The sequence below is a fragment of the Porites lutea genome, chromosome 4, assembly GCF_958299795.1.
Source record: "Porites lutea chromosome 4, jaPorLute2.1, whole genome shotgun sequence".
Classification (NCBI taxonomy): Eukaryota; Metazoa; Cnidaria; class Anthozoa; order Scleractinia; family Poritidae; genus Porites; species Porites lutea.
Window position 1 is genome coordinate 1,183,180 of NC_133204.1, and position 21,266 is coordinate 1,204,445.

The window sequence follows — 21,266 nt, forward strand, 5'->3', positions numbered from 1 at the left end:
CTTTAGGCCAATATAGGGTGTACCACCGAGCCCGTGTGGTGCACATTATGATTCAGCAAGAGAGAATTCTCTCTTGCATTCAGTCAATGGCTAGCGTACCCAGCCCCTCCCCCCCCCCCCCCCTTACCCCATGGCGCATGGCGTTTTTTGGATAATTGTGAGGTTCCAGTGGATGTTTCACTAAAGGTATGTTACATGATCGCTTATACCTTTATCATCTACGGCATTGATTTTGAATTGTTAGCTCCCACAAGGAAACTTACTCGTTGCCTTTATCCCAGTAGGATGGGGTATTTGCACACATTTTATTCCCTATGGGGGGATTATCTGTTAGTCCCATGACAGGGAATTTGCATCTTTCCGAAGAAAGGAATTAAAATATCCCTGGCCAAGCCCGAGGAGACTATGGGCGTCCTTGGAGTTGGTGAGAAAAAAGCGCGGAAACTTACACGAACGTGCGGAGGCACCGACTTCATGCTAGCTATTCCTAGCAAAGCTGTGCGACGGGGCGATCATGCACGCGTTGTCCACAGGACACCCAAGCACTTTATATCATCCCAATCGACACGATATTTCAATACCGGCTAAGACCCTGTGAACTTTTACATTTAGATATTGTTTTCCTAGGTTCTATTGTCTTGACGTCTTTGTTTTCTCTATTTTACGTCAGCCGCGAAGACAGACAAGAGACTGAAGAGACTGCGCTCTTCAAACCCTAATGCTTTCGCATTCTAAGTAAATGCAGAACAAATATACTTGTTTGGTGCGCAAGATATTGTCAAGAGGTCTTTTTATTCTGACTTGATATTGTCCTTAAGACAAGTAAGAGCTTGTCTAAACGTGTAGTTGGACTCAGCGGTCAGTACGAGCAAATATATTTTAATTCTTTCGATCCCAGCATTATCATCGGTTGATCAAGGGAACCACCGTATCGTATGATAAGTTTCTTTCCAGGGGCACCAAATGACTGTTTTCTGCAAAATATTAATTTGCTCGGAGTAGTACAAATTGCCTAGAATTTTCTGTGGCTTGAGGAAGGTAAACAATTTCTTGACGACTGTTCCATTCCTGTACGATTTTCGAAGCTTATCTAATAAATTCCCTAAGATTTTCTGAAGTATAATTTTTCGCATTTCACTCTCCAGGTTACGTTATTTTCCGAACAAAGAGAAAAGCTAAAATTTTCGGATTGGAAAATGCCATGGAGTGAGGAAATCAGATCGAAAAATTCTTTAAGTTGTACATCTAAAATTTTCGAGAAAGCAATACTAAAGCCCTTGTGATTTAGAAAAGACTCAAGTTGCCCTAGTTTGACCTAGTTAAGAATGCATTTTTAGCGATCTAAAAGTACTCTGGATAGCTTACAAAGTCTTTTAAATTCACTCCATGTTGCCGGGCATTCCTCGATATTCGCTTCAAGATCAGAAACCGAATCACTAGGTCTTGCCTGTTTATGCTTCACAAAACCGTTATTCTTGATCAATTGATAACATTTCCTACATAAGGGAATTGAGGACTATAAAATCATTTGAAGGTCAAGTGCAAAATAACCGGATGTGGCCCTTACAAACTGCTTATTAAAGTAACATTTTGCGAGTCACTCGCTCTAATCTGACCACCTATATTGTTTCTACCACTTCCTTTCACTTCCTATAATTCTGGATCGTAACTAATGGACTAATCGTGCTGAAAATACAGACGTGCACTTTCATATTATATTTTACCTAAAATAATTAATAATAAAATAATAATTAAAACCCAATAGAAGAACCCAACATATGACAGTCATTTGTTCCTGGTCTAGGATCTTTGTTCTGTCACCTTTGTCAATGTGAACCAGCACGCTCGTGGGCGCTCTGTTATGCGAAAGAATGCGCGTTAGTTCCTCGCACTTCGTGGCAGTATTGGTCCTCCCTCCGAGCCGCTCCGAATAAACGTTGTTCCGCCGTTGCCTGCAGCCTTTTGTCGAAAGAAAGAGCATTAAATATTTATGGCTTCTCACAATGTCAGTTACAACGTGTAATTTCCTTTATTAGCGTCAAAATCTAATAGAGTATAAAATTGGCCGCTTTTCGTAGTTCGCACGGGGAGAAAATCCCATTAACCCGCGCGCGTGTCTTGTCGGATTCCTCGCGCGTTTCCCCAATTTAGATGTTGTATTTCACTGTAAAGTGTAAACGGAAATGTAAAAGATAATGATTGACATAGTAAACGGATGGTGTGAATTTCCACCGTTGGCAAAAGCTAAAATGTTAATTTTCAGCTGCAACTGAACAGCCAATATGCAGAATTTCAAAACTGAAATTTGAAGAACGAGCAATTAACTATTATTGGACAGCATCGTATTTCATTTTTTGCGGCGACGACACAACGCTGATCGACAACTACCAACCTCGTGCTTGAGAGCGTCGTTTTGTTTATTTCTTCCTGAGTTCACGGGTCGAAACACAACTATAACGTGTGAAGGTGAGTCGATAAAGTTATTTGAAGTCAGTAAGAGTATAAAATATATTTACATATTGACAGAGACAATTATTTAAGCCTTTTTTGTTCATTGACTACGCGCGGCTCTTCGAAAATTCCTTGAAGACTGAAACCCTCGTGGAACCTCTTGTCACGGAACATTTTGGGTTTTTTGTCATTGTAAAAGCACCGTAGATTTGGGTGATTCTGTACAATTTATAGAAATATAACACTGAAAGTCGGGTCGGTTTGTTACTGTATTCCTCGCTGATGGGAACAGATGTCTGAGATGTGATCACTGTGTACAAATCATTCAGTCGCTATAAATAAATTCTTTTTCTGTGGATTTCTTATAAGGTTTAGTGTATTCGTTTCCAATGAAAACTATCTACCATTTAAATGAACTCGATCTGCTTATGTCTGCAGCTTGTGGGTTATTCCAGTTATTCCACTAGTTTTGCGCCGCGAGACATTTTAAATCGGCGTTAAAGTTTTATTGAATATTGCTAGAAAAATGTGGTTTTACAAATTATCATCAGATCAGATCGAAACGTCGCGAATTTTTTGACCAGATAATAGCAGTATCTTGTTCCATTATTCAAAGTATTCGAACAAAGAACACGCTTTATTTTCCTACGGGAAAAAAACTGAACACAAGAGCACTTAATTCTTTTCATTTTTACTTAAGCCAATTGAAGAATAATTGTTTTTGTGTAAAAAAAAAACAAGTCACTACTTATTTACGTGTATAATTTGAAATGTTGAATGACCCTTTTATTACACGCTGTCTCTCCAGCGGTGAATGATATGTTACCACATTTCAAAGCTTCCGGGCATTTTTTACGGATGTAAATATTCGCTGGTTTTTAAAACCCCGTGTCCTTACTTCTTGTTAGAAGTGCTAGAGATGAACTGTCATTTACTTTTGTATTTCTATAGTGCAGTGCTTGTGAATCCCATTTTTATGACATTCCCCGTTTTCACTTTAATTTTGATATTTTTACCCAAATTATATTCGTCACAGACGGATCGATCGGATCAACTTTTGTTGGTGTCGATTAATTGGGTTAATTACGTTCGCGTTTACTCAACGGGAATGAACATGAGAAATTAAACCTTATTTTTTGTAACGTACCAATAATCCATCGCTAGCCTGCGAACACAGCCGTCTCTCCTCGCTCTTCGTGACACGGGACCTTGTGGCCAGAAGCTAGTAGAGATGGCTGTTTTCGCAGGCTAATCCCACGGGTAGTTAATCCATGGCACAAACTCTTAATCAGGCTCCATTACTTACCCGCCGCTGTTCGGGAAATGACGTGTCCTTTCTCTCGTTAAATACCCCACTAATTTACCTTTAGTTCATAAATCTTACTCGTTTTATCTTTTCTCGTCGATTACCTATATATTTCCGTCACGCAACACCATCACGCAAGTAACTGGTTAGAGATACGTTCAAGTTAACTCAGACAATGCTCTCGAAGGGTAAGGTGTAATCCCTTCAATAACTTATCGCGGAAGGCTCTGCCCGACGCCCATCTTGCATAAAAGTTAAAATTGTAAAAAACAGTTCTTTGATGTAATAATGCCTTCCTATGAAGGGATTTTGAGAACTGTTAAGGTGTATTAAAGGTAGATGATCAGTCGCAAAGAACACAAGAATTGATGAAAAACACATTAAAAAAGTTTTAAAACAAGTTTCTTGTTTGTTTATATCCTCTAGGCCTTTAAGGGGGCCGTTAAAATTAAAACCCCTCGCCCAAAACTTTTAAATTTCGAACATACCACTACACCAAAAACACCAGATGCTTTGAATTTTTTTTGGCCTGGCCCTCGTACGTCCATGGATAAAAGTACAAAAGTTTGATAACTCTGAAGTTTCAGAATTGTTGAGAAGCAACTTTTGGTCAATTTAACCAGGAAAGGACCCCCAAATTTCGGTGAACGGAAAGCTGTCCAGGAACAGTTGCGAGAGAGAGGAGGAAATGTGTTTTTTTAGTACTCTCGTGTTTACACTCAACTTCATTGTGCTGAATGTAAAACCGTTAAACATCTGTTGATCAACAAATGTTGCTACTAGTTGATTGAGTGTTATGGGTAATTTCTCTGTCTCTACAACACCAAATCGAAGGGGTGCAGAAATGTAGGCACAAAAGAGATAAGAAAAATTGCTGAGGTAGTAGGGAGGACGACAAGTGAAGTAACGTGACGATAAATTGCTTTTAACTTTGAATGAGTAAAGTCTAAATAGTGCGTTTTTATTCTTTCTTTGGCGAGTTTTCAGGATTTCTGCAACAACACTCGCAGCGCACAATTTGCCTTTTGGTCAGCCGCCATTCTCACATTTCCCGCAAAACATGAAAAGAATTCAAGAAAACGCAACATTGTCGTTGAACAAACGGCAACATCGTGCAACATTCGATCGTTGACGTTGAACCGTGTGTCACAACATTTTCAAGATGATCTCTCTTTGGCCCTCAAGTACACCCTATGAGAGTTAATATAACATTACCCTACAGAGTTATGTAATCAGAACTTGAAGAAGACCGTTTTCATAATCTCACGACAATCGCTGCGTCGCAACCGAATGGAGAATGATCGAGTTCTGTAGTTGTCTTCCCTATTTGAGAAATGATAGATGATAAAGAGATACGATGTGCTACTGACATTATTGGCAGTAATTGAAATTACTTTGTAGCACTCAGTTGTAGAAAAACCATCAGTGCCAATGACCTCGTTTTCTCTTGAATTGTAGGGGGAAAGTTGTGAGAGAGCTTACAATGGAAGACGCATCTGTAACCCTGAATGGCCATGGCGAAGGTAATTTTAAACAGCCAGACACCGCCCAAAAACAGCACGTCTTTACAACAAAAGTGTTTGTTCAAATGGGTCAAAAGGATGTAGAAAACGACGAGCCTTTTCTTAAGGACGCGATATCTATTGTGCAAAAAGATGTAGTCAATGGAAAGGTAATAGGTGAAGAAAGTGTCAACAGGTCTTGGAAATTAATCTCAGAAGACGAAGTTGTGGTTGTAAGCAAGACATCCACTGCTTTTCATTCCGAATTGTTACTGGAACAAGAAGGTCCAGGAGGAGAAACTAAAGAAACGGATGGTTCTACGGTAGAGTCGTTGCTTCTCAACATTGAAACCGTAATAGACGACGGATTGATTTATGGTACTCACGAACCAGCAAATGACAAGAGAGAAGTGCTTGACGAAGATGCTCCGGTGGTCATAGAAAAGAGTCCTGTCTCACCGAACATGGAAATTGCAATCGAGGGCGAAGATCCGAGCGATGAAGACTGGAAGAATGCTCGCAAGAATGATGAGATTGGTGAAGAGGTCACAGAAGATGAAGTGGCAGTGGTTGAAAAGACACCAGTAGCAAGCTCACTTGAATCTGACGTTTTAATTGAAAATCCTGATGACGGAGGAAAAGATGACACTACTACAGTGGATTCGCTGCTTGCAAACATTGTATCTGTTATAGATCAGTCACCGCTGGAACGAGCTCAAGAACCAGCGAATAAAAACATAGCTGAAGTTATTGAAGAACTGGCTCCTGTTGTGGAGAAGAAGTCTTTCTCACTTGATGTAGAACATTTGATGAAGGAAACAGATGAAGGCTCGGAGGATGGTGAACACGTGACTAAGCAAAGGCAGTCATTTGTGGAAGATGAAGTTGTGATGGTTAAGAAGACAGTGGTGGTCTGTAAAGTTGAGTCTGAAATTTTAGTGGAAAATCCAGACGATGAAGGGAAGCATGCTGACAATGCCACAGTCCAGTCCTTACTTAACAACATTGAATCTGTCATTGACGACGAACTACCAGAGCGTCCTCAGGAATTAGAAGATGCAAAGAAATCCGACGTTCTTGAGGAAGATTACCCTGTAGTGGTAAAAAAGAAACCGATTTCAGTTAATGTGGAACAGGCAATTGATTTTGACGTTAAGGAGGACGAACAAGACATTGATCCAGTTGTGGAAACTGAGGTTGTTGTGGTAGAGAAGGAGACACGAGCAATTCTTGAGTCAGAGATTTTAGTTGATAATGAAGAAGCTAAAAAGGGCGATTCTGCCACGGTAGAGGACTTACTAGTGACTGTCGAAAAAGTTATAGATGCTAAGCCTTCTAAGCGAACCCATGAATCGTTACAGGAAAAGGGTAAACCCCTTGCGGAAGATTCACCAATAGTGATAGATAAGAGACCGGCTCCATTCGACATGGATCAGATGATGGAACAAGATGAGGAGACAAAAGAACAAGAGAAAAAAGACCCGGTTTGTGAAACTGCACCTATCGTTGTTGAGAAGACAGCAGTTATAGTTGAATCAGAGATGTTGGTTGACAATGAAGAAATCGAAGAAGACGATTCTACTCCTGTGGAGACCCTGCTAGTAAACATTGAATCTGTTGTAGATCACACTCTTTTGGAGACTGCTAAAGAACCTTCTGAAGATGTTGTTGAAGCCCTTGAAGAAGATTCGCCTGTGGTAATAGAGAAGAGACCTACATCATTCTACATTGAGCATCCGCTTGATGAAGACCACGAGAAGAAAGATGTGGATGAGAGAGAACCTGTCTCTGAAACTGAGCTTGTTGTTGTTGAGAAAACACCTGTAGCACTTGAGTCAGATATGTTGGTCGACAATGAGCAAAGTGAAGAACACGATTCTACTCCTGTGGAGATCCTGCTTGTAAACATTGAATCTGTAGTGGATCACACTCTTTTGAAAGCTGCTAAAGAACCATCTGAAGATGTGGTTGAAGCCCTTGAAGAAGATTCGCCTGTCGTAATAGAGAAAAGACCTGCATTATTCTGCATTGAGCATCCACTAGACGAAAATCACGAGAAGAAAGATGAAGATGAACGAGAACCTGTCTCTGAAATTGAAGTTGTCGTCGTTGAGAAAACACCAGTGGCACTTGAGTCAGATATGTTGGTCGACAATGAGGAAAGTAAGGAAGAAGATTCTACTCCTGTGGAGACCCTGCTAGTCAACATTGAATCTGTAGTGGATCACACTCTTTTGAAAGATGCTAAAGAACCATCTAAAGATGTGGTTGAAGCCCTTGAAGAAGATTCGCCTGTGGTGATAGAGAAAAAACCTGCATCATTCTACATTGAGCATCCGCTTGACGAAAATCACGTGAAGAAAGATGAAGATGAACGAGAACCTGTGTCTGAAATTGAAGTTGTCGTCGTTGAGAAAACACCGGTGGCACTTGAGTCAGTGATGTTGGTCGACAATGAGCAAAGTGAAGAAGACGAGTCTACTCCTGTGGAGATCCTGCTTGTAAACATTGAATCTGTAGTGGATTACACTCTTTTGAAAGACACTAAAGAACCATCTGAAGATGTGGTTGAAGCCCTTGAAGAAGATTCGCCTGTGGTAATCGAGAAGAGACCTGCATCTTTCTACATGGAGCATCCGCTTGATGAAGTTCTCGAGAAGAAAGATGTGGATGAGAGAGAACCTGTCTCTGAAGCTGAGCTTGTTGTTGTTGAGAAAACACCAGTAGCACTTGAGTCAGTGATGTTGGTCGACAATGAGCAAAGTGAAGAACACGAGTCTACTCCTGTGGAGACCCTGCTTGTAAACATTGACTCTGTAGTGAATCACACTCTTTGGAAAGCCGCTAAAGAACCATCTGAAGATATGGTTGAAGCCCTTGAAGAAGATTCGCCTGTGGTAATAGAGAAAAAACCTGCATCTTTGCACATTGAGCATCCACTTGACGAAGATCTCGAGAAGAAAGATGAAGATGAACGAGAACCTGTCTCTGGATTTGAGGTTGTCGTCGTTGAGAAACCACCAGTGGCACTTGAGTCAGAGATGTTGGTCGAAAATGAAGAAACCAAAGAAGACGATTCCCCCTCTGTAGAGACACTGCTTGTAACCATTGAATCTCTTGTAGATCACACTCTTTTGGAAGCTGTTAAAATACCATCTGAAGTTGTTGTTGAGGCCATTGAAGAAGATTCGCCTGTGGTAATAGAGAAAAGACCCGCATCATTGCACATCGAGCATCCGCTTGACGAAGATCTCGAGAAGAAAGATGTAGATGAAAGAGAACCTGTCGCTGAAGCTGAGCTTGTCGTTGTTGAAAAAACACCAGTTGCACTCGAGTCAGATATGCTGGTCGACAATGAAGAAACCAAAGAAAAAGATTCTGCGTCGGTTGAAACTTTGCTTGAGGACATTAAATCTGTAATAGATAATACAACTCCAGATCAAACTGAGGAACCTGCAAGTGCCGTCAAACCCGATGTTCTTGAAGAGGATGCACCCATAGTGATAGAGAAAAGGCCTATTTTACTTCACATGGAAGAGATGCCTGACGAAATGAATGGTGAAGGTGACCCGAAGGCTCCAGTCACAGAAGGTGAGCTTGTTGTGGTGAATAAGACGCCAGCGATAGTGGAGTTAGGAATTTTAGTTGAAAAGGAAGGTACCGAAGGAGTGGAAGATGATAACGCTACTGTTGAATCATTACTTGTAAATGTTGAGTCCGTAATCGATTACCAGTTACCAAAAGAAGGTCGTGAACGTGCAGATGAGATGAAAACCGAGGCGCTGCAAGAAGATGAACCAGTTGTGATCGAAAGAAGTCCCGTTTCACTTCACGTAAATCAACTGCTTGATCAAGACGATAACCAAAAAGAACACGATAACAGCGAGACTGTAGAAGGTGAACACGAACTTCCCAAATCGAGGGAACTGGTCTCGGAAGCTAAATTGGTGGTAATAAATAAAACACCAGCATCGCTTGAAAGTGAGATATTAATTGAACTGGAAAGTCCGGAAAAAGACCACGCTACAGTGGAATCCCTACTCGTGAACATTGAATCTGTAATCGACGACACATCCCCAGAACAACCAAAAGTAGAAGATGATACGCAGCCATCAGAGTCAAAAGAGCCAATTGAGGAAACTGTACCTCGTGCAGTCGAAAAAAGAAAGAGGGATTCGTCTGAAATGGAGGAGCTGTTTGTTGCGCAAAATCCAGAGGAGTCTACAGAGAAAGAAGGTCGCTCACAAGATGAATCTTCAAATCTTGTAGATGAAGTTGTCATAAATGTTGTTGAAAAGAAACGCGTTTGTCACGAGCAGCCCAGCGAGATCCTAGAAAATCAATCTTCTGTTTCAGAGGAGTCAACGTCTGTTATAGTTTTAGACATCCCTCTTGTAGAGAAAACGGAGGTTGTTAAGGACAGTGTTCAAGAGACTGTTCCTCCCGCCATGGAGAGAAAGTCCGCTGAGTCCGAAGAGGAACTACTTCAGAGAACTGACGAAGACGAGCCAACAGAGCCGGAATGCCGTGAAACGGCAATTTTAGATGACCTTGAAGGAGAAACGTTGAAGTCAACTTCGTACACAAAACTTTTTGATAAAGACGAAGGCAGCGACGACGAGCTTTTACGTCAAGTTCTCAGCAGGAAGAGACTGTCGGCACCGGAAATACTCCCCGAGAAAGAGAAGGATGGTTCCGCGCCCTTGGCACCATCAGAGAGTGGAATACTTGACTCTAAGGAACATGTTCCCACTGCTCATCTATCCCATACAAGAGAAGCGATACCTACGAGCGCACTAGCAAAGGCAGATAACTCTGAAAAAGTTAAGGATGCTGAGGAGCAGTCAGCTAAGGGATTGTTAGAGGCTGACGATAAAGATCAAATTGATGGAAAGAGAAATAGATTGGGAAAGAAAGGTCTTGCTTCTCCTCAGTGTAAGTGCTGTTCACTGATGTAGTGCACTCATAAAATAGGCTGCTGCAGAGGCATGTTACAGCCCTTCGTGGGAGATGGTAGCATTCTTAGTTTGAAGAAAACTGCAGACATTGCGAAGGGACTCATTAGAAATGGACAGAAAATGTAAGCTGTGACTATTTCAATAATGATTAACGTGAACCCGGGTACGCTGACAATCTATTTTGATGAACAAATTATTGAACCATGTTAGAAGTGGAAATTATACACATTTTTGCTGTTGTTTCAGATTATTACTATAGGCCATAAAAGGTCAAACTGACTTTCATAAAGAATTACGTTAAACGCTGGTCTTAGTATTTCGTTGTATCAAAATTGGTAAACGAAAATGAGAACTGTTTTTTTGGGACATTTGGGGTCTTCGATGGCCTCAGACTTCGTATGTTTCAGCCACTGTTTTCTCGCACATAGTGTACATCACCGATAAAACGGAAGAGCGATGGCTTCAGACAAATGCCGTAACGATCGTTCCTGTGTAACGAACTGTAGATACCGCTTGTAGATAGAGGAAGGGGTGTTGTTTTTTTCATGGATAATGTATCGTTTTAAATTGAGTTATTATCAAAGGGGGCACACATGGTGAAATTAAATTAAAAGAGTTGTCAGCATCGCATAAAGAGGTAAGAAAAACGATTACAAAATTAGGTCAGGCCGCCATCAACTGAAAATGAGTACTACCTCCAATTCAGTTGTCGAGTGCTTTTTCTGCCACGTTAGGGGTAATCCGGGCGCCTGGTCATTGTATTTTTTAACTATTTTCATCAATAACGACATACGACCTTGAGGAAAAAAGTTTATTACTTACTGTGTCACGGCAATGACACAAGTAAAAGATTGAACGCTGGAAATCACTTTTGGTGCCGACCTGACGAAATATTTTCAAAAGTTTAGCTTTGCTGAATTTTATGTATTTTTTACAGTGTTAGTTGCTTATTTTTACATTTCAGCACTTGCTGATGAGTGCAACCGGTAACAAAATATGTTTTTGTTTATTATTGTTACTATTATTTATGCAGGGTTACATAATTATTGGGTGTTACTTTTATAAAAGTTTTAGATTCATCCAAAGCTGTTTAAAAATGCGCATGTAGCATTATGATGAAAGGAGCCCATAATCCGGAGCAAACATTATTCTTGTATTTCTGTGGTGGGTTTTTCAGAGAGTAGTTTATTTTTAGATCGGATCTAGTCCATCGCGTATGTTCCCACAAACTATGCAGCTTTAGGTACTTAAATGAAATTTTGACAATTCTTTTTTTTTTTTTTCGTTCTTTCCTTTTTTATTTTTTCATATTTCCTACTTCAGGGTGGACACTTACGGAGGGGAGGTCCATTTTTACAGGCAATGCTTTCTAAAAATAGATTGGTCCTTGAAAAGGAAGTGACATAGTCGAACTTGATAGCTCCTATTTATGGACTCCTGTTAAAGGGAAATCAAGGCAGTGAGGATATGAGTACCAAACACTTGAAGCTGAAATCGTGAAAAAGTAAGAGAAATAAACAATTATTTACTGAATTGACAATTGTATCATTTTGATTTCCTGGAGGCAACTGAGATGTTTACCGAGTGAGAACTTGCAGGTGTTGTGTGTGAGAACACTTAAAACAAAAAAGTCAGACACAAACAACAAACTCAATCTGGTAGGCTCTACGTTTGGACTGTTGGCTTCTGTGGACCGTCTGGTCAGCGGGAGAAGGCAGCATTTAGGTTTGCGGCAGCTTAGTGGTTCACAGTGAAGGTGAATATGAGTTTACTGAAGCAGACGAAAAGTAGGAGATCAAAGGCTACTGCCTGTTGGCAAGGTTATGTCTTAAGATAACGCGATTGGTCTTAAATCAGTGAATTGTCCATCAAATACCTTTATAAGGTGCTCAAACAGTTTCAATGTCACCTGCTAAGAACACCACTGGACGGCTGAATGAGAGACTGCTGGGGCCAGTTGCGTAAAAAGTAACGCAAGACCTCTCTCTTCTGCAGCCGAGGCCTCTTTGTATCGAAGGGAGGCTGGGGAGAGAGAAAAAGAAGGCGCGTTGTTTATTGCTATTTTTACTGGGGCGTCTGCTTAGAGACACCTAACTGTCACCGTCTGGCGTTGAAATAAAGAGTTTTTAACCCAGATGAATAATGTCAGACTAGTCAACGTAAACCCTCGACGTTACGATTTATGCAACTTGCCCCTGACTGTTATTTCGCGTACCCTTCTACATTTTGGTTTTTATGGAACAGCGATCACTATGTTGAAACTGAGATTGACAGTCATACTGTTCAGGATGTAAATGAGAAAAATTGTTACTTGGCAAGTTTCGATGAGGTGCCATTCGAGACGATGTATGATACAGAGGCGAACAAAACGCGGTCAGTATGCAGCTGCTTTCGAATTGAGAAAGTTTGGTCAAGAAGAGTCATAATCGCATTGTTTTAAGTTGTATAGGCTTACACGAAATAGAGCTATTAATGGTCAGCCAATCAAAATGGGTGCGTGGTTTAAACTTACGAAAACCGGGCATTAAAAAGTGATGAGTCTTATTTGGGTCTCCAATGTTTGCAAGACAGAATGGCTTTTTTATTACAGCCAAAATGTTTTTCTTTTTAGAAAGAAGTAAATTACGTTAATAAGACGTTAATCAAATCTTTCCTGCCCTTTTTTACACTTTAATTAAACAAATGGCCACCGTTTCGGTCGATAAATTCGTTACAAGGTGTTTTCTGGTTACAATATTTACACAGGTCCCAATTTTCCTCTTGCGCCTGTAATATCAAATTAAGTATCAATCAGAATTGGACGCGGCCTGCCAAAACAACATGGAAAGTATAATAATGTATATTGATTTATGTCAAGAGCGTATGGCCCCTTTTGTTACGTCAGGTCTGTCGGAAATTCCCAATTTTAAGTGTATTTGTCACTTTTACCCATGATGCGGTATTTTCCAATGTGTAATTTAATCTGCACAAAAAAGGGCAAAGACAAAACAATAGGACTCCATATTCATTCTACAATGAAAAGACGAGAAAATACAACGCGTCCAGCATAGAAAAAGAGCGCGTAGAGTGGTTTTGTTTTCAAAATTTAATACGCCGTTAAGATAGTGCACGTTAAAATGCAGTGTTGTTTCGGATAACGCAGAGCAGTTTTAAATGTATTTTGCAGCACTTTTCCACCCTTTTTTCCTTACCATTGCTCTCTGTGATTTGTCGACGTTCAACGAACGATACCTACCAGGTCACGTATTGGTAACAATATTCAATAAGGATTGGTTGGGATGCCTTCAAGCTTGCAACAATGAGCCAAGATGTATCTCGTACAACTACTTCAAAGAAAACAAGACTTGTGAGATAAACTCTAATGGGGTAAAAGATCAATGTGAGAGCAAGGGGACGGTTTGCTCAAGAGGATGGATATTTCACCAGATAAGGGTTAGTGTTATAAAACAGTTCTCAGTGGAAATAGTTTTTACGTAGTTCATGTAACGTAATGGAAGCCAAGTTGAATCTTCACCTTAGACTAACAACAACCGACCCTAACAGAAACAAATAATTCCCAGCGGGTTCTAACACAGAGAATAAAAAACAAACAAGTTCTTATAAATGCAATGTTAGTGCCTTCGTCTGAATTGTAACGAAATACAGGATGCAGCTGCATTGAATCTCACAATAGCCAATAGTAAGATCGAGCGTGTTTTACTTAGGTTAATCGAGCCTATACATTCCTCTTCTGACAAAATAATTGAAATGGTTAATAACTCCACTCAGCTTCATTTGACAAAAAAGTCAAATTTTGCATTGGATGTTACTACGATCTGCTTCAAGGAAAAAAAACCTTCAACGTTGTTTTTCCAAAAATGTCCAGTAATAGCCAGTTGTGATTCTACTGACATATTGTTATAACCTCAAAATAATTCTGTTGTATAAATCCGAATGAATGTCTCAATTATATATTTATATTTTTGGCTTTTAACTATTAAGACATGAAATATGCAATAAACGTAATTTTCACACCTTGAATGTAAGCTGCGCCAAAAGAAATGAAACAAGACTAGAACAGCAAATTCTTACACCCAGTAAGTTCGCCGTTTAAAAGCTACCGGCAGCAACTACAATTCGCCAAATAATGCTTATTTTATGAATGCGAAAAAAGTCATGTCGCATTATATCATAGTTTTATAACACACAAAAAAACTGGCTCATACGACTTATAAATGCGGATAAGAGAATGTCAAGTCAGTTTCGTAAAATCCGTTTTGAATTTGCGGAATATTTCCAGAATTTAGCAATTGTTACGAGTGGACAATCTGGCTAGGTTAGCAGTACCTGTGACTAACAAAAACCAGTGTAAATATTTACTTTTAAAAGGAAATTTTATGAAGGTTTGAAAAATGTTTATTCAGCAGCGATATTAAAAACAATTTTGTTGGTTTCCTTGGAAACCCGCGTAAGAAAAACGAAGAATAACAAGAATCTTTCAAGCTGAAAAGAAGAAGAATTTTTTTTATCGATTTTGTTGTCATCGAAATCTGGTACATTCTCTTTTGTCGTCTCTTACATTTAGTAACAAGCCTTTAATACAAAATGGTCTGTTGATAAATTGATAAAACTAAAGAATATTACAGGAAGTAAGAAATTATAGAGATGATTTTCGCATTGTCAAGATTAAAGAGATAATTACTTTCTCATTTTCCCCTTTCAGCCTACACCAGGGCCGAAACCAGGTAAATATGATTGTCAAATATCATCTTGACTATTACATAAGTTCGACGGATAATTAGTTTCCTCCTGCTGAATACTGAGTATTAGAACAAGGGGATATTGTCGTAAAAGAACCAAAAGGTCCTCAAAACAATTTGATTTCTAACTTTTGATCATTAAGTGGCCCCTGTTTTTGGCCTCAGTTCAATCTTGGACATCCCGTCAGCAGAACGCTTCTTTCGCTTGCTCGATTTTTTGTGTACTCGAGATCGAGTAAGTCTTTATTGAGCATGCGCTGCATGTTGTTGGGATATGTTTAAAAGCCGTGCGCTTGGTACAGTGGGCTCGGCTATGACCGTCGGTTTATTAATGCACGAATGCTTGCACTCGAATAATCCTGTTTGACGAGAGAAAACAAGATTGACTAGTCCAGAAATTGAGCTGCGGCCACTCGATTCAAGTAGAGCTTCTTTTCTCTTCCTCATTCAAGAAGACAAATGGAGGCCGTGATCGCTGCAGGGTGAAGCTTGGACAGAATAAAATGGGAAAACAAACGAAATCAAGCTAAAGCCTCACGAAGAAGGCCAAAACAAGCCGTTTTCCCATTCATGATTTGGAGATCTCCAAGATTGCAGCTTCTAAAACGTTGGCAATTATTTTTCTTCTCCAGTCTGCGCCATTTGAAGGCTTTTGAGGATGGGGCTTAATGTCATACTAGTGGACTTACGATATTCTGCTGAATATATAGAAGTGCCTGGAGAGAGCAAATACAGAACATTTACTTTGTAAAGTATTTCCGAAATCTCTCTCCTTCGTCTTCTTCAACTAACATCAGAATTGGTAGTCAACGCCAATTCCTTAGACTCTCAATGTGCGTACTCGGTAGAAACTAACTCCTAAAATTGTATTCCGTCAAATTATCAATATGAGCGTTGCGTCTGACATCATGCCCTCACTTCACGTCCAAAAAGGTTTTAAAATCAAAACGTGATAAGATTTTGGGGAACTAGATCTAAGCTACTGGAAAGCATGGCAAACACATAAATTTCATATAGTATGTTATTAATGTCGAGAGGATCATTATTTTCCCTTCTTTTGAAGAGTTAGGAGATGATGCAAGCAATCCCGCGGAATCCTGCAAAGAAATATTTTCTACAAGAAGGTAATGACGAATCGATGATGGAAGCCATAGATCTAGATGAAAAGACGATCTTCATCAACAACTGATGTTGATTGCCTCGTACGCAGTCACTCGGCACCTAATAAAAAGCGGTTGTTTATGTACTAAACCTAGTCGTTTCAGGGAAATTCTTATAATGCCAATTGAACTGAGTAGGCTGTGATTAAGCCCTCCCTAAATCTGATCTCTTTACTAATATGTCTTTGTGTCCAAATAATGATAATAATAGAGAAACCTTGATCGCAGGTTAATTGAAAGGAAAAAGGGCTACAATGGCTTAAGTCTCCATAGTCTCCTTCTTTTAGGCCGGATGGTCACGCCCGAATCGTCTCCATTCGGGAGATCGGGACGATCTCGTGGAAACATCCCTGATACGTTTCAGGATGATTCGGACGATCGCAATCGCCTGGAGAGTACAGAAATCTCTACATAGGAGCATAGTATCGAGGCGATCAAGGAAATGGTTATTTGGAGACGAGGTTTAAAGACCTATCTACCTGGATGGAGTCTAATTAGGCTTGCAATATATTGTTTTGTTATTCCTCACCCTTGCCCTGCCCCAAATGATACTAAAACAATTGGAAGAATGACATGTCATTGTTTCCTGCGACCAATTAGGAGAGACCTTACGAGCAGCTTCTACACTACCCTTGTTTTTCCAGCTTTTCTCGCATTTTAAGTACGAGATTAACGGGGGTATCACCCTGAGAAAAAGTCATACAAGATTAACTCGATTAACTGACTACCCATAATTAATATGGTTCATTACCTCGTTCTTGATCCTGAAGGAGAGTATATATTTCAGCTTCAGGTAGTCTGTAGCTGGCTGCTTGTTGGAATAAGTCACGTTATTTTTCTCATTACCATTGTTTAGTTTTCTTTAACATTTCCCGACACAGGAATGTTTCCAGCGGCACCTACTATATTAAAGTAACCAACTATAGTACTATTCCTGTGTATTGCCGAATGGAAAAAACAGTCGAGTGTGGAGAGGGAGGCTGGACACTAGCTATGAAGATAGATGGACACAAGGTACATGAAGATGACGCGTTCCCAGAGTCCATTGGGCTCCCCTATTCCACCATTAACACATCTAACAGCACAAACATAAGGCTAAAATGAGACAATCTCTTTTACTTGAGAATAGGTCATTTGCACGATGGCGTCATTTTACTACTACTGCCAGAATCCTTTTCGTTTTTCTTGTCATATTTAAATTTTGTAATCCCAGGGAGGTTTGAATAACAAAAGTCCTAATTTGCACAAGAAAGCAAAACCCTGAAGGATTCTGGTCGTAGTAGTAAAATGATGTCATCGTGCAAATGGCCTATTGAAGAGAGGGTCAATATCTAACCTTGAGTTGCATTTGGGTTGCCTACCTGTTGATTGAATTATTTACATTGGTATGCCTGTGGTGCGGACGGACGGTCGGTCGGTCGGGCGTACGGTCACGTGATTGCAAAAATTTCTCGGATGGGTAGATTACGACATTTTCTTAGGTCCGCTATGAGGCCCTTACGGTCTTTCTTAAACTGGGACACCTTCCCATTACATTGACGCAATTAGTTCATGAGTCAGGGTGCAACATTTACTAGACACGTTCTAGTTTATACAATTTTTGTTTTGTTACAATCGTTACGATCGCAAAAATAGAATAACTAAACAAAGATGTCGCAGCGATTCATATGGAAACAACTCTTGAACGATTGGACTTATCGTGGCCATCATTGGGATTGCCACGACTGGCATTCCTGGTTCCATATAATCCCTACATCGACCGTATTTTTTTTCCAACAGTCATACCGATGTATTGGAAACCAGAATTAACTAACACAAACTTGTTGCTTCACAGACAACCTTCAGATACGACTCCTCACTGTGGAAAACGACAGATTCCTACAATGAAAATCAGGGAAAAGATCTCACTAAATCGGTAATATCAAATTAAAAGGAACCCCCAGAGAGCCTGCTCGCAGGCGACGTGGGATTAGGTTAAATGTGCGCTTTCAAAAATACGTTGATTGGCAACCATTCAGATGAGGCGGAAAAAAGCAATCATTATAACAATGAATAAATAATAAGTAGTGAAGAAGACCTCAAAATACAAAGGCTTGTGAAAAAAGGGACAATCTTGAAGATGCCGAATCGCTTTTCCAGCTCGACTTGCCCACAAGTAGGCTGGGAAAGCCGGGCAAGGAGGAGGGCACAGAGAGGTTTACGGTGAAGTCGATTAATACTCTTAGGACTTGATATAAGGTTGCAAATCTATGAGCAGCTGTAGATGTAGTGTCATATTTGTATACTTGAACCTAAGAAAAGAGATTAATGGTGTATGATGACAAGAAAAGCATTAAGTGTGCGATTCTTAACACTAACTCGTTCGATTAATAACTGAACTTAACATTAGAAAAAAAAAACCGAAAAGATTGAGCCCAAAAAAAAGAGTTCAATCTTTGAAGAGATATTTCCTTACGATTTGCAGATGAAAGTTGAAATTGTAAATTCCAAGAAAGAAGTTCATTAATACTCTTTTTTATAGTTTCTCGCTTTAGCTCACTGTCGTCAAGGGACGTATTTTTTGGTTAGTTTCTTTAGTCCAGGCGTAATTAAACAATTGGTATCGAAAAATATTGAATGATTGCTAACAATTACGACTTACTTAGGACTAGGCCAAACGTCGAACTTTTCATGAGACGAACTAAACTGTAATTTAGGTCGACCTAAAGGTAAGTTTGCGTCTGAAGCGGATAGAACGTCTAAACATCGTCTTCGGGACAAACGTCGATCTTCACTTGCGACGAACTAAACTCAATAAATTAAAAATTTGTGGGCATGAAAATGTATATTTAGCCTAGTTTGGAAGAGAATTTATTAAATTCAATTTACTCTTTGATCTGATTTAGTTGATTGGTTCGACGCGTCCAAAGTTCGACGTCTGACCCAACAGATGATTAATTTAGGTCGACCCAAATTAGAGTTTAGTTCGTCTCATGAAATTAAAGTTCGACGATTGGCTTATAGGCCTTAGCAGCTTGTTATACAAAACTAGTTTTAGAGATGAAGTCAGGGGAGAACGAGCTCTTCTTCTCAGGCTCTTGATATATATCCTAGTAACTACAGTGAGTAGTAGGACATCCTGTTCGAACTCTGATTTCATAACACAGCTCATAAAAAGAGAAGAGGCTATAAACGACTTAAATTGCGTTACTTGCTTTTTCTTCCCATAGGAAACAAAACTCGATGTCTTCAATTCTATCACCTTAACAGAGGGCTTCTGTGTGGGAATGCAAGTAAACGGTGATACAAAATGGCTTAAGTTAAACTCGCAAGGAGTAACCCCGACGTCTGTCTTTTTAGAATCACGATTAAGCCCAGTCAGTATTGGTCCCTCGAAATGGAAATCTTTATTAACCGGATCTTACTTACAGGTAAGTTTACTGAAAAACGAAATGCAGGAACAAATCCAGGCTAACTTATCTGCCAAATATTTTTGTACATCATTTCAAACAGAAGCATACTACGTAACCCTATATAAACGTTTGTACTTTTTAATGAAATTTTAAATAGATGGCATTCTTCTTTTTTCATCTCAGGGTACAAAAAAGGGGTATAATGTTCACAGCGGTTGTAGAAATGGGCCAAGAGCCCGAATAGGAATAGTCTCCGAGCAAACAGATTGTAACCAGACGGTGGTGTCCAGGATAGGGTTTGGAACCGGTGGAGACGCTGGAGGAATGGACACCAATAACAGTTGTGGAAACGAGGCTGTTGATGCCCATGGCAAGGGAACATCGATAAAAGCGTTTTGCTATATCTTTATAAAGTAGAATTCATTTGGGCATTACTAAGGTTATATTTTATGAGAAAGAGAGCAAGTGCAAACCAGGATAACACGTAGAAGACCACTTCAAAAGATTAACTTGCAGTTTTTTTGTAGGGCATTCGTTTAAAAAAATCCTTGAAACAAGCAGCTTGAGATAATTGTAATTCACCACAAAGGAACAGTTAGTCTCGACCGACTATCGGCCGATATGTTGTGATTTAAGTAAGGACGGCCCACGATAAATGTCGATTGAATTTGTCCCCGTTAAAGGTATAACCTTTGTTTTTGGGTCATACTGTAGATGGAATATTGATGGTCTATTGTGTGCGCTTTCGTGATAAATGTGATGTTTACTCTAACCAGCATTAAGATACTAGTGTTACTTGTTAGTTACAGAGTTTATATATCGTTTAGATTTGTCTTACGAATATCAATACATGAAAAAGAAAACTGTATTAATTAATTGACCTCCAAGGAAATCTGGAAAATTTTTTATGTGGATATTGAGGCTTACAACTGGTAAAGGGTTAATTTGAGCGTCACTAAGCGTTGTCTTTATCGGCTATCTTACTTCAAATAGCCAGTACCTGCGAGGATAAGAGAAATTTTAGTTAATTAGAGGAAAGAATAGTTAGGTCCAATAACACAATGCTGTAGTAAAAAAAGAGCCAAATCAGTTTGAAACTATTTTTAATAAAGCGGACGGCAGTCTACAGTCTACCAAACTGGTCTGTTCTCTCGTGAGAGAACTGCCGCGGGTAGAGAATGCATACTGCCACCAAACTTTGTAGATGTTTAAACGCGAGATAAATAAATTATCAAGTAATCTAATTGACAAAACCTTTTTATTGATTGCCGTTAAACCTGCTTAATCATGACATGCACAGAACCATGTCATATGAAGCATCACGGATTGTAGTCATAGGCTTATTTGAAACAGAAAACTCAAAAGAAATAAAGTAAGCCTTATCCCGAAGCAAGCCAAAGTGAGCCAAACATAGAAAATCCATGTAAGATTGGCTGAGATATAGATGGAGATCATAAAGCATTTCAGTACAACAGCTTTAGACAACTATGGTGGTGTTCTTTCGTTCGGTTTCTCCTCGTTGTAAGGAGAACCTTTTACAACTCACGGGAGACATAAAACGAATAAAACGGGATATTCGATCGTTTGTTTGATTAGGGCTGACATTTCAGTGATTTCAGTAGTATCGCTTGCAAAGCAACCGCATTTTTCGGGGAAGAAGCGGTCATTAATTCCCACCTGAGCAGTGGTCATTTTTGAACCAGAGAAAAGTGGAAACTGGGAAGAGTTGGAATTGGGGAGGGGTGGAATAACTTTCCG

At 39.7% G+C, this 21,266-nt stretch overlaps 2 protein-coding genes across 2 annotated transcripts; both read left to right on the plus strand.

Annotated features, from left to right (window-relative positions):
• Positions 1-2,188: 2,188 nt before the first annotated feature.
• LOC140933133 (uncharacterized) lies at positions 2,189-12,749 on the plus strand. The gene is made up of 2 exons (XM_073382647.1): positions 2,189-2,466; positions 5,216-12,749. Exon 2 carries the CDS (start codon positions 5,241-5,243, stop codon positions 10,215-10,217), a length of 4,977 nt encoding a protein of 1,658 aa, XP_073238748.1. The 5' UTR covers positions 2,189-2,466; positions 5,216-5,240; the 3' UTR covers positions 10,218-12,749.
• A 116-nt stretch (positions 12,750-12,865) lies between these two features.
• On the plus strand, positions 12,866-20,859 carry LOC140935249 (uncharacterized). Its single transcript, XM_073384791.1, has 7 exons — positions 12,866-13,649; positions 14,920-14,941; positions 16,020-16,080; positions 16,998-17,130; positions 17,951-18,031; positions 19,326-19,526; positions 19,692-20,859. Exons 1-7 carry the CDS (start codon positions 13,371-13,373, stop codon positions 19,923-19,925), a joined length of 1,011 nt encoding a protein of 336 aa, XP_073240892.1. The 5' UTR covers positions 12,866-13,370; the 3' UTR covers positions 19,926-20,859.
• The last annotated feature ends 407 nt before the right edge of the window (positions 20,860-21,266 follow it).